Below are 16,678 nucleotides of genomic sequence, written 5' to 3'. Positions count from 1 at the left end.
TCAAGAGATTTAGAACCAAAAAAGTAGATTCACATATCCAAGTTGTTCCAAATGTACTTAGAAGTTTCCAAGAACTGAATTGAGTATCCATTTCTACTTAAAATTAAATTTCACATTTTCTACTAGCCATATTTTGAGTGCTTAATAGTTGCATGCGGCAAGTGGCTACCATATTGAACAATACAACTCCAACCTGCTGTGTGACTTTGGGTAACACCCTAAACCTCTCTGTGCCTTGCCCTCCCCATCTATAAAGTGGGGATGACAGCCATACTTACCTCAAAGCGTGAGCATTGAGTTAGTTATTCTGTGTAAAGCCCTTCACGGGGCCCCCTCGGTATTCCCTGGAGCTGGAATGGTGTCCAAGCTCTGTGCCAGATGACAGGGCAGAGCAGGAGCCAGGACTTGGGTCAGGAAAGTCCATCGTGGCACCTCTCTCAGGTCCGAAAAGTTCAGGTTCTACCCCTGAATTCAAAATATCAGAACTATCAGTCCTTTTCTCCTGGGTCAGAGGGCTATGAGTCAACTGCTGGGGTCAGGGTCTTCGGTCCCACAAAGGGTTTACCCAACATTGCAAGACCATTGCTGCCTCATCTACCCCCATTCCCTTTTGACGATTTATTTATTTATTTATTTTAGATAGCTCAGAGTCTAAAGGCAGAAACAGAGACACCAAGACAGAGAGAGAGAGAGAGCCAGAGAGAGACAGTCACAGAGAGAGGGTCAGAGAACCATCCTACAGTGTGGAGGCAGAGCTGGAGGCAGAGCGAGAAGCGCCCGGCCATGCTCAGAGCCATCCGAAAGCCAGGGGCCTCAGTCTCTGTCTCTGCACCTCTGAGGCTCGCCAGTTCCGTGTCCCCCCCCCCCCCCCCCCGCGTCCTGTTGCCCCGTCACTCCCATCTGTGGCTGTTGCCCAGGGAGGGTGAAGGATGGAGGGTTGGAGGTAGCCACCGAGCGCCTGAAGGCCCCACAGAGACAGGGACTGGGAGATGCACGAACCCGCGGGCACACACAGACTCACAGGGACGCACACCGCCCCCCTCCCCACGGCCACCGCCTCCCAAATGCAAACCCAGCCTCACATCTGAAGCCGCATAAATACATACAAGCCCATACACATGCAGAACTATATACACAGCCTCACACGGATTCATGTGCAGATGATTCATTCATGCATACGCGGATTCACACATCAGCACGTTCACTTCCACGCAAACACCGCTTCACATGTAAAGTCATACGCGCGCACACACTGGCGCAAGGAGGCACCGGGGAGCGTGTGTTAGCGTGTGCGCACAAGTGGACAGTGCACGCTCCCTGGAGCCCGCAAGAAAAATACAGCATGCGTGCCACACACACACTCATGTGGACTTTGGAATCGCTACCACATTGTCTCTGCCAGCAGGTAGGGTTGCCCGAGCAGGAAGTATGGGTCTGTTAGTACCACTCTCTCAAGTTCACGCTCTTGGCCGTGATGAGAAGGGAGGCGGGGAGGGATGAAGTTACATAACCTGGTGGGGAGGCAGGCTCAGGATAAAAGGCCCAGCGCGAGGCTGCAGTTGGGAGGACCGCAGCCGGACAGAGTCATGGAGCTCAGCGTCCTTCTCCTCCTTGCTCTCCTCATGGGACTCTTGCTTCTGCTGGTCAGGGGCCACCCGAAGGCCTATGGCCGCCTCCCGCCAGGCCCCCGGCCTCTGCCTTTCTTGGGGAACGTTCTTCAGATGGACAGAAGAGGCTTACTCAAATCCTTCCTCAGGGTGAGATGCAGGTTGGGTGGGATCTGAGGGTGGCTCCCTGCCTCTGTGCTTGGGGAGCACTCACCAGAAGGAGCGAAGGCATCTTTTCAGGCTTGGGGGCGGGGTGAAGCGGGGGCGGGGTGAGGCAGGGGCGCGGAGGTGCAGCCTGCCGGATGGTGGTCAGAGTCAGGTGCCCCTGCTCAGTTGACGTGTGTGGGCACTGTCCCTGGAGCCGGCAAGTGAGTTTGAAGACGTGTCTGGGTGTGAGCCATGGCGTAGGGTTTCATTCCTCTGCCACTCTTCGGTGGGTGTCTGCCCAGCACTGGAGGAGACAGAAAGAGGAGCTGTGTCACCAATCAAACAGGTCTCTCCTCTGTCAAAGAAAGAGGTCAAACACTGGCCCGGGTCCCTGTCGGTGTCAGGAGGAGGAGGGGAGAGGAGGACGAGAGGCCAGGCACAGAGGGCTTAGCAATAATGACCATGAATGAGCCATAATAGCTAACGTTAGAGTATTTACCAGGCCCCGGATCACTGCTTTCCAGGCATGATTTCTTGTCTGATGATCCATTTATTTATTAATAATGTTGTCCACACCCACGGACCCACTTCCCAAGAGGAACAGGATGGCTGACCGTAACTTCCAGCTGCCCTGCTCCTTTGTCTACCCCTTGCCCCATGGAGACCACACGCCTGAATCTCAGCCTGGCCATCCCTTCGCTTTTACTAGAGAGAATTTTCCCACATATGCGGAGGCCTCAAGTACACGTGACTTAGTTCTCGTTGTCTTCAATGCATCACAAGGGCACGGTGCTTTCCTGTAAAGTCTCGGACTCGATTTCCTCGCTCAGAATTACGTGGCTAGAATTTATCTGCATTGCTGTGGGAATTCACCAGGTCTGGTTCACCACAGCCCTGCGGGCTAGGTGAGGTACCATCCCCATCCTCGAGCTAGGGACTGTGAGGCTCAGCCTGGGGAGGTCACTTGTCTGAGTCACACAGCTGGGACTGCCCAGAGAGAACACTGGGTCCGGCATCAAGTGCCTTCATCTCCAATGCCCTCCTAGGCCGAACTGACTAACAATGGGGGGGTGGGATGATAAAACCCTTTGAGAATTTGGTTAAGCTGTGGGCTCCCTCCCTTCCAACGTCCACAAACATTTTTGCATACAATTTCGAGAGTTCCAAACCCCCTAAAGCTCTTCCGTGGACCTTCCTGGATTCTCTAGGGGTCCGAGATCCTCCATTCTCATATCATCTTTGGAGATACGGAGGGAGAGAATGGGCTAGTGGGTGTCATGATGGGACAGCTTGCGGAGGATGGCCCTGCTCCCAGATCTTTCTGGAGTCAGATGGACATGGATTCTGTGTTCTAGATCAACTCTTACTCATCGAGTCTCAGTTCCCTCCTCTGTAAAATAAGATGGTAATAAGAACGTGTGTTTCATAACATTGCTGAGGACTGGGTGGCATATTTCATAAAGCCTGGGGTATAGTAAGTGCTCATTAAATGGCAGCTACTTTGATTCACTCATTTATTCACTCACTCAATATAATTTACAGGTCACCTTCTGCGTGCCTGGGAATATTCTAGGCGTTGATGATGTGACTTTGGACAGGGCATACAAGACAAATAAATAAGGAGATATGAAGTAGACAAGAGCTATGATTAAGAGAAAGTGGGGTGCTGTTTTGGAAAGGGGCAGATCTATTTTAGATTGAATGGTAAAGGAAGGGCTCAGTCTCGCTTTGTGAGCAGAGACTCTGAAAGATGCAGGAGGAAGGCGCCAGTGAGAGGCAGGAGCAAGCTCAGCATGTTTGGGGGGCAGCACGGAGGCTGGATCCGAGTGTGCGAAAGGGTGAGGGGGAGGACAAGCTGATGGGTCATGGGGCCATGGTGGAAAACTTAGATCTTTTTTTTTTTTTTAAAGATTTTATTTATTTATTTGACAGAGATAGAGACAGCCAGCGAGAGAGGGAACACAAGCAGGAGGAGTGGGAGAGGAAGAAGCAGGCTCATAGTGGAGGAGCCTGATGTGGGGCTCGATCCCAGAACACCGGGATCACGCCCTGAGCCGAAGGCAGATGCTTAACCGCTGTGCCACCCAGGCGCCCTGGAAAACTTAAATCTTAATCTCAGTGCAGTGGGAGACCTGGAAGCCCTGGAAGGTTTGGAGCAGGTTAGGGGTATTGATTAATTTACATTTTCATGGGATTACTCTGACTTCAGGGTAGGGTGGGGTGGGTGGTGAACCGATTAAAAAGGAATGGGAATGGAATTAGGGAGATAGTAAGGAGGCTTTGCAGAGATCAGTGTGAGAGATTTTGCAGTAAACTTAACCTTTTTATGACTTTTTATAAGATTTTATTGATTTATTCATTTGAGAGAGAGAGAGGGAGAGAGAGAGAGAGAGAGAGAGAGAGAGCAAGAGGGGGAAGGGGCAGAGGGAGAGGGAGAGAGAGAATCTTAAGTAGGTGTCATGCCCAGCCCGGAGCTGACTTGGGGCTCAATTTCACCACTCTGACATCATGACCTGAGCTGAAATCAAGAGTTGGGTGCATCTGACTGAGCCACCCAGGCAGCCCTTAACTTTTTTATGATTTTAAGTCAACTTTAATTGCGGTTTAACATCACCCCTTAAAGTGCACAAACCCTAAGTGTTCAGCTCAGTGAATTCTCTCAACGGAACATACTCATGTAATTGACATACAGATAAGTAACAACACGTTCTGTCCCCAGAAACCCCCTTCCAGTCCCCTTCCAGTCACCACCCTTCCACTATCCTGACTTCATATAAATAGAATTATGACCGGGGCTCCTGGGTGGCTCAGTCTTTTGGGCATCGGTCTCTTTTATTTATTTATTTTTAAAAGATTTTATTTACTTATTTGACAGATAGAGAGAGCACAAGCAGGGGGAGCCGCAGAGGGAGAGGGGGAAGCATGCTCCCTGCCAAGCAAGGAGCCTGATGCGGGACTCGATCCGAGGACCCTGAGATCATGACTTTGAGCCGAAGGCAGCCGCTTAACTGACTGAGCCACCCAGGTGCCCCTGGGCAGCAGACTCTTGATTTTGGCTCGGGTCCTGATCTCAAGATTGTAAGATAGAGCCCCACATCCCGGCTCCACGATGGGCATGGAACTTGCTTACGATTATCTCTCTCCCTCTCGCTCTGCCCCACCCTTCCTACCCCGCTCCCTCCTGCTTGCATGCTTGCCCTATCTCTAAAATGTTATTTGAGTAAGTAAGTAAATAATAAGTAAGTAAGTAAATAAATAAATAAATAGAATTATGACCTATGGACACTTTTGTGTCTGGTTGCTTTTACTTGACACTATGCCTGGGAGTTTCGTTCATGTTGTTGGCTGTAGAGCGCCTTCTTTTTAATCGCTACACAGTATTCCACGGCGTGAATATATCACTATGTATTTATTCTCTACCCCTGTTGCTGAGCTTCCCTGAATCTTCCTGTTTGTATTTTGGTGAGTCTACACCCACATTTTTGTCGGGCGTGCATCTGGGAGTGGAGCCACTGAGTCACTGAGTCTGCGTGTGCTTAGTGTCCATAAACACCACCGAGCCATTTTGCAAGTGGCTGCACTGATGTTCGGGTTCCTCAGACTTCATAGTCATCCCAGAAGCCATTGTCTTCCCTTCATGTCTACCACGTGGGTGGTTCAGGGTGGGGGAAATAGTCAGGAGGCAGACCGCAGGTTGATGACCCTTCAGTTTCAATGCTGGGGAGATCTGGCTGGACTCAGAGGTATGGGCAGGAGGAAGAGATATTTAACCATCTGCACTGCTTAGGGCAGCAATCACCAGACCCTGGCAGGTCATGGGTCAGTCCTTTAGTTGCTGCGTCCTGGGAAGGGGAAAGGCAGCCTGGGGTGAGGGTCTTGGGGGCAGCAAGATCAGTCTATACATAAGTGTCTTTATGCCTTAACAACGGAGATGACCGCATAGGTGCATATGGACTAATAGCAACCCTCGGTGTGGATATGCTTCGCAGCTCCGAGAGAAATATGGGGATGTCTTCACGGTGTACCTGGGGCCAAGGCCCGTGGTCATGCTATGTGGGATAGAGGCCATACGGGAGGCCCTGGTGGACCAAGCTGAGTCCTTCTCCGGCCGTGGGAAAATTGCTGTAGTAGAGCCAGTCTTCCAGGGATACGGTAAGGGCCTCAAAGTCACCTGGAGGGGAATGATGGAGAAGGGGCATTGGGGAGGATGAATCCGGGAAGGGAAGATAAGGGGGTGCAGAGGGACCCGGAGTCCCCTTCCAATCTCCTCAGCAACCCATGCCTTCCCTACACCCCCAGGTGTGGTCTTTGCCAATGGGGAGCGCTGGAAGGCCCTTCGCCGATTCTCTCTGGCCACCATGAGGGACTTCGGGATGGGGAAGCGGAGCGTGGAGGAGCGGATTCAGGAGGAGGCTCAGTGTCTGGTGGAGGAGCTGCGGGAAACGCAGGGTGAGTCCCGGGGAATGCAGAGTGCATGGCAGCAGGAAGACAGAAGGGGTATCTGTGGGCAGAGGAAGAGAGGTAGAGATAGAGAATGCTCCCGAGAGATCATCAGACAGGGGGACAGACAGAGATGAGTAGGAGAGGAACACAGGGAGCCGGGAGAGTTGTGGGGCATACAATGTCGAGAATAACTCAAAGGCATAAGCTTAGATATTAGCCATTTACTTGGATTCAGGGAAACCAACTCATGGATTAATTGTATCTATCAAGGGCGAAAACAGGACTTATAAAAGGAAGGCAAAGAGAGAAAGGGGACATAAAGATGACAGGGTCCTTCCATAAGAGGGATTTTGAGACATAAATGTAGAGGCTGGGAGGAATAGAAGAATAGGGACAGAGGACTCAGGAGACAGACCAGAAGAAACAGAGTGACCCAGATGGAGGGACAGGGAAGGAGAAAGAGGCAGAGGTGGAGGGACCAAGACACAGAGAGACTGGAAGAGCCTGGGAGAGGCAGAAAGAAACCAAGGCAGAGAAAATTAGACAGACAGGCTCAGGGAAGGGTCTGCTAGGGAACAAGAGAAGATGGACAGGTGAGGCCCACAGAGAGAGGCTGATGACATGTCGCTCCTGGGCTCACAGTCAGGGAAGCCAGGATGTACACGGACATCAACTAGAAAGTACAGGACAATTCCCTGGACACCAGAGAGCCCTAGAGGTGGAGAGAAGAGGTGAAGGGGGAGTGACAGACAAGGGGAAGGGAGAGCAGAGCTTTTTCATTTGCGCGTGTGACTGGCTGAACACCTGCCCCTGGGACTGAACTCCCCACCCCCAGGGTCAGAGCAGAGACCAGAGAGGGACTAATGGCACAGCTTCTGGATCTGGGCTTCCCGGATCTGAATCCCTACTCCAGGGATGAGGAGCTGGGCAACGCTGCCCATCTGTGAGATGGAAATAATAACAGGACAGCACTTTCCTCCCAGGGTTGTGGTGGGAATTTAAAAAAATAATACATGAAGGGCTTAGAATAGGGCCTGGCACATCTCTGGGCTGGTGCCTGTTAGCTGTTCCTGTCTCCCTTTCTTTCCCGTCACTGGGCAAGGTAGGGCAGACACGCAGAGACGGGGCAGTAGCCAAACGCTCCCAAGGCCTCTGTTTGAGTCTGTGTCCCATGACGCGTGCCTCCTTCTCCTAGGAGCCCTCCAGGACCCGACCTTCTTCTTCCACTCCATGACCGCCAACATCATCTGTTCTATTGTATTTGGAAAACGCTTTGGCTACAGAGATCCTGAGTTCCTGCGGCTGCTGGACCTGTTCTACCAGTCCTTCACACTCATCAGCTCCTTCTCCAGCCAGGTTAGGGAGAGGGTGCTGAGGATGGGCATGCGGTGGCCATCTAGGGCAGGGGAGAGGGGCAATCTGCGTTGGGGGCCCAACAATGCAGCTTCAGGCTAGAAGGGGGGCCGAGACAACTGGGAGGGGATGGGAGACAGGGACTGGAGAGCCTAGTATGATGAGGCAAAGATGAAGAGACAGGGTTCAGAATATGAGGCGGACTGTCAGGCTCTCTCCTCTTCTGTCCCTGATTTCTCCAAATCTTCACCTCTGTCTTTGGCAAAGCCCCTTGCTTGAAGCAATTCAAAGGACACATGAAAATAAGGAATGACATTTCTTTGTTTTTGCCATTTCTCCTTCCTCTTTTGTTTTTCTTAAAAAATGTCTCCCAGATTATAAAGTAATATGTTCTGCTTTTAAAACAAAATAGTATATAGTTTCTCTTTCTCAAAGAACCTGGAAATACCCCCAATTATATATTAAGTTTAAAAAATTAAACTGCAGGTGATGAGGTTGGGGAATATAAGTGAGGTTCAGTGGGGTGGAGTCCGGAGCCGACGACCAAGAAAGAATTCTTGAGGTGTCTTTGGCACAAAATGGTGGTTTATTAAAGCATGGGAATAGGACCCGTGGGCAGAAAGAGCTGCTGCCCCGGGGTTGTGAGGAATGGCCCATTATATACCCTCAAGTTGGGAGGGGGTTACGGATAGCATAAGTCTCTAAGGAATTTTGGAAGCAAGGTTTCCAGGACCTTGAGGGGGCTAGCTGTTGTTGGGAAAAGGTCATTCATTACTGTCTAATAAAACCTGAGTCATGAGACCCTTCAGATGTATATCGGTGGGCCATATGCTTGGGGGATGATTGCCAACAGGTATCTTGGGGACAGGGGGGTTAGAGATAAAGGAAGTTTCCAAAGGAATTTTTATACATTAAAGTAGACTTACAGGATCTTGGTGGACTGCCTTTTGCCCTTAGCAAAGTATTAACGTCGAGGCAGCTGAGTTCCTAGAGGAATGTCACCATGCCTGTTTCAAGGACTTGTCAATGGGCTGTAGGTAGTAAGGACAGTTTCTTTGTCCTTTAGGGCAGCCAGGAACTCCTCAACATTCCCTGAGGAATGTTGCATACATCCCATGGGAGGGGGTTTGCAGGGTGTCAGCTTCTGCTTTGTCCTCAGCTTGCCTTCTGTTCCCTCAGGGGCACCTGGGCGGCTCAGTTGGTTATGTCTCCAACTCTTGATTTCGGCTCGGGTCCTGATCTCAGGATTGTGAGATCGAGCCCCACATCAGGCTCAACTCAGAGCATGGAGCCTACTTAAGGTTCTCTTTCTCCCTCTCCTTCTGCCCCTTCTCCACTTCTCTCTTCCTCTCTCTCTCTCTAAAAAATAAAATAAAATAAAATAAAATAAATAAACTTCAGAGCCCTATGCCTGCCTATGGTTCTTAACCAGAAATGTATGTCAGATGCGTGTGTAGGACTGTCACAAATACAAATTCCCATGACCTCCTACTGGAGAGTCTGCTCCAAAAATCTGGAATGGGGCCCTGGGTGAGTATTTTTGAGTAGCCTAACAGGTGATTTCACTTTTCTCCTGCCATAGAAAACCAGAGAGAGAAAACTCTGGAAGGAGATTCGCCAGAGTTAACAATGGTTATGCCTAGAAGGAGGGGTTAAGAAAGAATTTTACACTGTACTCTGTTCCCACATTGTTTTGTCAATTATTTGCAACAAGTTAGGTATTACATTAATCCTCCAATGATACGGTAGAAATATGTTTCAAAATAAATATAGTCCTAAGTAGTCAGGAGGTTCCTCTTGTGTAAGCATCACGCACGTTTTGGGCGCAGCAAGGGAGATGTGGCAGGTGGAAGGAGTCAGAGAGGCCTGAGCTCAACAGATCAACTGGCTGAAGTAGACAAGAGAAGTGCAGAGACGGCACCTGGCTGGCTCAGTCCCTGGAGCCTGGGACTCTTGATCTCAGGGTTGTGAGTTCCAGCCCCATGTTGGGTGAAGAGACTACTTTATTAAAAAAAAAAATCGGAGTAATTAGAGACCCAGAGGAAAGGAGAGGAGCAAAGGAGAGAGATGGAGAGGTGGGGCAGCAACCAAAGCAGATCGTGAGGATGTGGAGGAAGATGCAGAAGGAGAAATGGAAGAATAACAGATCAAAGGAGACTTAGAATCAGCGAGTGAGAGACAGAGACAGAGGGCCACAGAGACAGAGAGAGACACAGGGAGAGGAGATCCCCTCCCCTGCCCCAGATGTTAGGGCCCAGGAGGGCCCCCCTCCCTGTGACCCACAGCTCAGCCCCAGGATGACCTCACAGCCCCTTCTCTCCTGCAGGTGTTTGAGCTTTTTCACAACTTCTTGAAGTACTTTCCCGGTACACACAGGCAAGTCTACAAAAACCTGCAGGAAATCAACGCCTTCATTGGCCGAGCGGTGGAGAAGCACCGTGAAACCCTGGACCCCAACTCGCCCCAGGATTTCATTGACGTCTATCTGATCCGCATGGACAAAGTGGGTTTGGGGGAGGGAAATGGGAGGGGCCGGGAGGGAGGAAAAGATTGGGGGGGATGAGAAGAAGGGAGGAGCGAGGGGGAGGGAATGGGGAAGAAGGAGGGAAGGACGCAGGGTAAGGAAGGAGATGGGGAGAAAAAGGGAGGGGAGATGCAGAAGGGAAATGACGGGAAGAGGAAAAAGGAGAAAGTCAGGAGGAGAGAGGGAGAGAGAGAGAAACGGGAAACGCAGGACGTGTGGACCGAAGGACGGCAACAGGTGACAAGACTCACAGAGGCCTAAAGGGGCTGGGAGCCCCGGGTTGGGGGGCGGCGGGGGGGGGAGACAAACACCGCAGAGAGATGGGAAATGCATTGGAGCCGAGACAGAGCACAGAGGGACGGAGAGGAATTCCCGGTTGGACGCACAGAGGGCACAGAAAAGGAAAAAGGATCAGACGGTGTGAGAGACCTAGAAGCGGGGGGAGGGCGCCCCGAGGGAGGGATGAGCGTGCAGCAAAGCCCTCCGGCTTCCCCTTGGCTTCAGGAGAAGGCCGACCCCAGCAGCGAGTTCCACCAGCGGAACCTCATCTACACGACGCTGTCGCTCTTCTTCGCTGGCACGGAGACCACCAGCACCACGCTCCGCTACGGATTCCTGCTACTGCTCAAATACCCCCACGTCACAGGTGAGTGGGCGGGGACAGCCCACGGAGAGGGATCTTCTGACCGCTTTTGGGACTGCGGGAGGTGGGGCTGGCGTCCTTCGGCAGGAGAGAGGCGATGTTCATGTCTTCTACCAGGAGCCCTGCACGTACTGAATGAGCTCCTGACTAAGCCAGTCCTATGGGTGGATGGATGAGCAATATGTCAGTGTGTTCCCCCACGGCTCCTCCCATCTATTCCCCCACCCATCCGTCCTTTTACTTATTAATGATTAATCCAAGGACGGAGACTTCCATTCTTTATTTGGATTAATTGATTCATCTGTTGGTCTTTGGAAACGGTGATTAATCGAATGAACTATTTGTCATTGATTCATTGGCTCATTCGTTGGTGCACGCATCCATCTGTCCTACGACCTAGATTTCATTCCTGAATTCTTCCATCACTCTTTCTTTTCTTCTTTTTTTAAAAAAGATTTTATTTTATTTATTTGAGAGAGAGCGCATCAGAGCAGGGGGAGGGGCAGAGGGAGAAGCAAACTCCCTGCTGAGCAGAGAGCCTGATGTGGGGCTTGATCCCCGGATGCCGGGATCATGACCAGAGCCAAAGGCAGATGCTTAACCAACTGAGCCACCCAGGTGCCCCTTCCATCATTCTTTCAACCCATCCTTCATCCATCTATTATTCTTTTATTAATTCACTCAGTTATTCATCACTGATTTATTGATTTAACATTCAATCCATCCATCCATTCCTTTATTTGCCTATTCCTTCATTAATTTATTTATTTATTCCTCTATAGATCTAGCCATCCAGCCATTTATATGATTTATTGGTTAATCAGGTTTGTTTATTTGTCTATGAGCCATTTATTAATCAATGATTAATGATTCATTAATTCATTTATTGAGTAATAAGCACATACATACAGGCATTCAGTAATGTTCTTCCATTCATCACTCTTTTCATTCATAAGTTGATTGATTTATGTATTCATTAATTTATCCAGTTGTTCATGGGTTAATCTGTTGATCTACTTCATTGTTATATTCCTGAGGACCTAGCTCAGTGTGCCATCTATAATACACACACAATAATTATTAGTTCATTTTTGACTCTTTTTAGAGGGAGAATTTTGACAGGCTTATAGTCTTGAGTTCTTAATCTGAAATTCTATGCAAAATTGTGTGTGTGTGTGTGTGTGTGTGTGTGTGTGTGTGTACCTGTGCCCTGTGGGGGAGAATTCATAACATTTATTAGATTTCAAAGGGTGAGAATTCTTGCTTCCCCCTCCACTGGATCCCCAGGCTGGTTGCTCTGAGGGGTGTCAATGACCTAACCATTTATTATATGTTTTCCCTGGCTCACTGGCCCATAGAAAGCAATGTCCCTGCTGAAATGTCTTTTTAAAGTGAGGTTCCCTGGCCCCACTCTTCTGTGCAGAGAGAATCCACAAGGAGATTGACCAGGTGATTGGCCCACACCGCCTTCCATGCCTTGATGACCGAGCCAAAATGCCATACACGGATGCAGTCATCCATGAGATGCAGAGATTCGGGGATCTCCTCCCGATTGGCGTGCCCCATATGGTCACCAAAGACACTTGCTTCAGAGGGTACCTCATTCCCAAGGTGAGGTCAGCTGGGCTCCCACATCTCTCCTGTGTGGCCATTCTGGGTTCTCTTAGTCTCTGCACTTGGCCTGTTTTTTTGTTTGCTTGTTTGTTTATTTGTTGTGTTTTGTTTGTTTTGGTTTTGTCACTAGGTCCCTCTTGTTTTTACTTTTGTTTTTTAAGGGGTGGGCTGAGGAAGGGAATGGCAGTATCTTTTGACCTTGTCACCCTCCCTCAGGGCACTGAAGTATTTCCCATCCTGCACTCCGCTCTCTATGATCCACATTACTTTGAAAAACCAGACGCCTTCAACCCTAACCACTTTCTGGATGCCAATGGGGCCCTGAAGAAGAATGAAGCTTTTATCCCCTTCTCCATAGGTAAGCCAGGCCTGCACTCCCTTTCCCAGACACCAGAGAGCAGGTGCCACCCCCTCCTTGGACAATCAAGGAGAGATCTTTGCTTATCGAGCAGTTAGAATATGCCAGTCGCTTTCCCTGCTTTAATCGGCTTCATCTTCATTGTAACCCTAGAGAGGGCTTACGAAGTAAGATCATGTCCCAAAGGCACATCTTGGTGAACTGGACCGTGGGAAAGTATTTAGAGAGGTTATATCTCTATACCAAGAGATATATCTGTTGAGCACTACTCTTGAGCTCAGTGCTCTGTTGGGGGCTGAAAACAAAGCCCTGGACAAATCATGTGGAGACATGGTTCTTGCCCCGGGAAATTTACAGTCCGGCAGGGAAGGTGGGCACTTATCATTTGGCCGCAAAACAGTACCTGATTAAATTAATCAATGCTTGCCATGTGCTTAGAACAGCTTGCCACAAAGTAAGTGCCACAAAGTAAGTGCTCGCAAAGTAAGTGACTGTTATTACAATGAATTATAATTGTGATAAATGCTCTAAAAGGGGCTTTGGGAACACAAAATAGGAAGGACTGACTACTATTGGTGATTCAGTGGGGATACGTTTCCCTGAAGAACTGGCTTCTAAGCTAAGACAAGGATGGATATCAATTGGCCACTAGAAAGAGTGGTCCAGGTGGAGGAAACAGCAAGGTCAAAGCCTGAAGGTGTAGACAGCATGGTGTATCTGAGAAGCGAGATGAACCCTGGGAGCCTGGAGTGTAGATTACAGAAGGGTACAAGGGTGAAGAGCTCGGCTGGAGGGCCATGAAAGCTGGAGGGTGTTTGGATTTATCCTGCTGGCACTGGGGAAGCAGGAAGGGTCTTGACATGCTCTGACTTGTCTCTATACCCATTCTCTGCCTTTGGCCCCATCCAGAGAAAACCCCAATGCCCTTGGTCCTCATCCTGTGGGAGAAAAGAGGACCACAGAACCAAGGCAGAGATGTAGAGAAAGAAGGACAGAGACAGACAAAGAGTGAGTGAGAAACAGAGAGAGGGACAAAGAGAGACGCAGAGGGAGATAGTGACAGGGGACACAGGGACAGAAAGAGACAGAGTGAACATGAGACAATAGAGTGAGGAAGAGGAGAGGGAGACAGAAAAGGGGAGAGAGAGTTTCAGATGGAATCAGATGCAATTGGACAGAGACAGGGAGTTTAAAATTGAAGAAAGTGGGCAAAAGAGGAGGGAGACAAGGTACAGACAGAGCAAAAGACTGAGGCAAGATCGCCACGGGGGAGGAAAGAAAGACAAACCAAAGCAAAAAGATGTTAGGGGCAAAAGGATAGCAAAGGTGTCGCAATGGAGAGCCCCAGGGATGAAGAAGACGGGGTGAGAGGGAGAGAATAGGGTCAGAATGTTCTGGAAAGAGCTGGGTTGCAGAACCAGTTGCAGGAGAACTAGCTCCAAGCCCTGCTCTAAGTATTCCTAAGTTCATATTTCCTAACTTCTGGTGTGCCAGAAAGATGTGGACACTTCCCCCCAGAAACCTTCACGGAGGCCCAATGAAAAGTCTAGAAATGGTCTGGAACGGCCTTTCCAAGGTGGTCAGCTTGCAGAATAAGAGCCCCTGAAGTAAAGGAGGAGGCTTTCAGCGTGTCTGCCTGAGGTTTCCACTCTCTGTGTCCTCCTTTCTCATCCAGCCTGTGCTCTATAACCTACTGGGGGGCTCTCACACCTCTGAGAGTCTGCTGGAAGCCACAGACTCCCCTCTCACTTGCGCCAGGCTCATTCGCAATTTTATGGGCAGTTTGGTTCTTTCCCAAAACTCTTGAAGCCCATGGCTCTCAGACTGAGATAAGATCACAACCCAGAGATAGACATACACACAGTGCCAGATACACCCCCACACCCCTCCCACACACGCTCCCCACCATGCACACTCCCCCCTATACTCCTCCCTACACTCCCCCCGCACTCCCCACCACACACATTCATTCCCTACCACACATACACTTTTCCCAGACACACATACTCCCTGCCACACACACACACACACACACACACACACACACACACACACACACTCCCCACCACACACACCCAGAAAGAAACACAAAGCAATAACCACCTATAGTATCCATAGTACAAGCCAGGTGCTAGTCTAAGAATTTTTACAAATATTAATTTCTTTAGCCTCACAAGAGCCCTATTTGATGGGTACTATTCTCCCCATATTAGAAATGAAAGACATTAAAAATGTTGTCAGAAATGTGCACACACTTACACAGTGGAGGCAGATAGACGGACAGACAGACACACACACACATATACACACACACATCCAACGAGACGTGTGCCTTTATTTTCTGGGGGCCACCGAACCCTCTGGAAATCTTAACAGTAGCTACAGACTCTCTCCTAAAAAAATGTGCAAGGCCCATCCACCCAAATGTTTGCACCTGGTTTCAGAGGGCCCAGGAATGCCCTAAAAGTCGACCCAGAAATGCAGGTTCAAGGTAAATCCCATACAAATCTGTTGCAATGGACACAGACATCTGGGTTTGGGACGTGAAAGGGCAAAGGCTGTGCATTGGCTCCGTGCCCACACTGGTGATCTTCTGTGCCCACAGGGAAGCGCATTTGTCTCGGGGAAAGCATCGCCCGCATGGAGTTATTTCTCTTCTTCACCACCATCCTCCAGAACTTCTCTGTGGCCAGCCCCGTCGCCCCTGAGGACATTGACCTCACCCCCCGGGAGAGTGGTGTGGGCAGAGTGCCCCCAGTGTACCAGATCAGATTTCTGGCTCGTGGAGGCTGCTGAGGGAAGGGGCTCAAAGGATTTCAGGATCATGAAGTACCCCCACCTCTGCAGAGAACAGCTCCTTGCCTCTCTCTGCATCTTCCTGCCACTGGGAGACCCATGGCCAGCTGGCGTCCTTCCCCTCCTTGGTGCTGTGTCCCTGGGAAAGTCCTCTCTGCCACCTCATCTCAGCCCATCATTCTGCAGCTCTTGTAAAGACTCATGCAAGTGTCTCCTTTCCTCTGTTAACAGAGCTCCAGATGTGGTGTATATAGAAAAGCTGAGGGCTAAGAGATGGGGACTTGGCTCAGGTTGCCTCCCAGGCTACAGCCTCCCCCAGTGACTCCTCCCTTCCTCAGAACTACCACCAGCTTCGTGTAGCAACTGTTTGTGCTCCATGAGCTGTGCATACGTGATCTCACTTGAATCCTCCTTCCAGCAGTTCCATGGGGTGGGGACGATGATTGTGCCCATTTTACAGATGAGTAAACAAAGGCCAAGCACTGGCAGCAATTGTCCCAGGTCAAGTGGCTGGGAGTGGAGGAACAAGATTCACACTCTCTCTCCCTGGCTCGCAAACTCAGATCTTCACCTGGCCCCACCCACCCTGCCCAATATATTTGAAAATTACAGTGAAATTCACATAACATAAAACTAAGCATTTTAAAGTGTATAATTTAGCAGCACTGAGTTCATACACCATGTTGTACAACCACCACCATTCTCTAGCGCCAAGCATTCTCATCACCAAGAAGAAAACCCTGTACCCGTCCGCAGTCACTCTCCATTCCCCCTTTCCCTCAGCCCCTGGCAACCACCAATCTGCTTTCGGTCTCTGTGGCTTTGCCTATTCTGTGTATTTCATGTAAATGGAATCATACGCTATGTGCTCTGTCGTGTCTGGCTTCTTTCCCGCAGCACGATATCTTTGAGGCTCATCCACATCATAGACCATTGCTGTGCACTGCCGTGCTGTCCTCATTCCCACTGACTCTCCCTACTGCTTCCCTCTGGGTAAGGGCCTCCCTGGCCCATGGCTGCCTGAGCTGCATGATTCTGAACTGGTGCCTTGGATTCCCTGATAGTGCCCTTCAATCCCCCTGACACTCAAATAAACATCCAAAGCCTGACATCCCCTGGTCAGATGGTGATCCATGCCATTTTTATTGTCAGGTCACTAGGGATCTTTCTGGAAAGTGAGAACTTCTTCACTG

General features: G+C 49.9%; 1 protein-coding gene across 1 annotated transcript; it reads left to right on the top strand.

The window, feature by feature from the left end:
* The first annotated feature begins 1,553 nt into the window (after positions 1–1,553).
* On the top strand, positions 1,554–16,594 carry LOC123782650 (cytochrome P450 2B11). The gene is made up of 9 exons (XM_045782941.2): positions 1,554–1,757; positions 5,744–5,906; positions 6,054–6,203; positions 7,393–7,553; positions 9,877–10,053; positions 10,579–10,720; positions 12,141–12,328; positions 12,548–12,689; positions 15,295–16,594. Exons 1-9 carry the CDS (start codon positions 1,587–1,589, stop codon positions 15,483–15,485), a joined length of 1,485 nt encoding a protein of 494 aa, XP_045638897.2. The 5' UTR covers positions 1,554–1,586; the 3' UTR covers positions 15,486–16,594.
* The last annotated feature ends 84 nt before the right edge of the window (positions 16,595–16,678 follow it).

This window comes from Ursus americanus, chromosome 21, assembly GCF_024610735.1.
Source record: "Ursus americanus isolate L20-20 chromosome 21, mUrsAme1.1.p, whole genome shotgun sequence".
NCBI lineage: Eukaryota > Metazoa > Chordata > Mammalia > Carnivora > Ursidae > Ursus > Ursus americanus.
Note: the sequence above shows the minus strand (reverse complement) of the source record. Positions and strands in the feature narration are given on the sequence as shown.

Excerpts from the sequence above, each read along its gene's own strand:
- LOC123782650 (XM_045782941.2), top strand. The coding sequence starts at position 1,587 with ATGGAGCTCAGCGTCCTTCTCCTCCTTGCTCTCCTCATGGGACTCTTG. Across the intron at positions 6,204-7,392 it reads GGAGCTGCGGGAAACGCAGG|GAGCCCTCCAGGACCCGACC; the intron begins GTGAGTCCCGGG and ends TCCTTCTCCTAG. Across the intron at positions 12,329-12,547 it reads GAGGGTACCTCATTCCCAAG|GGCACTGAAGTATTTCCCAT; the intron begins GTGAGGTCAGCT and ends ACCCTCCCTCAG.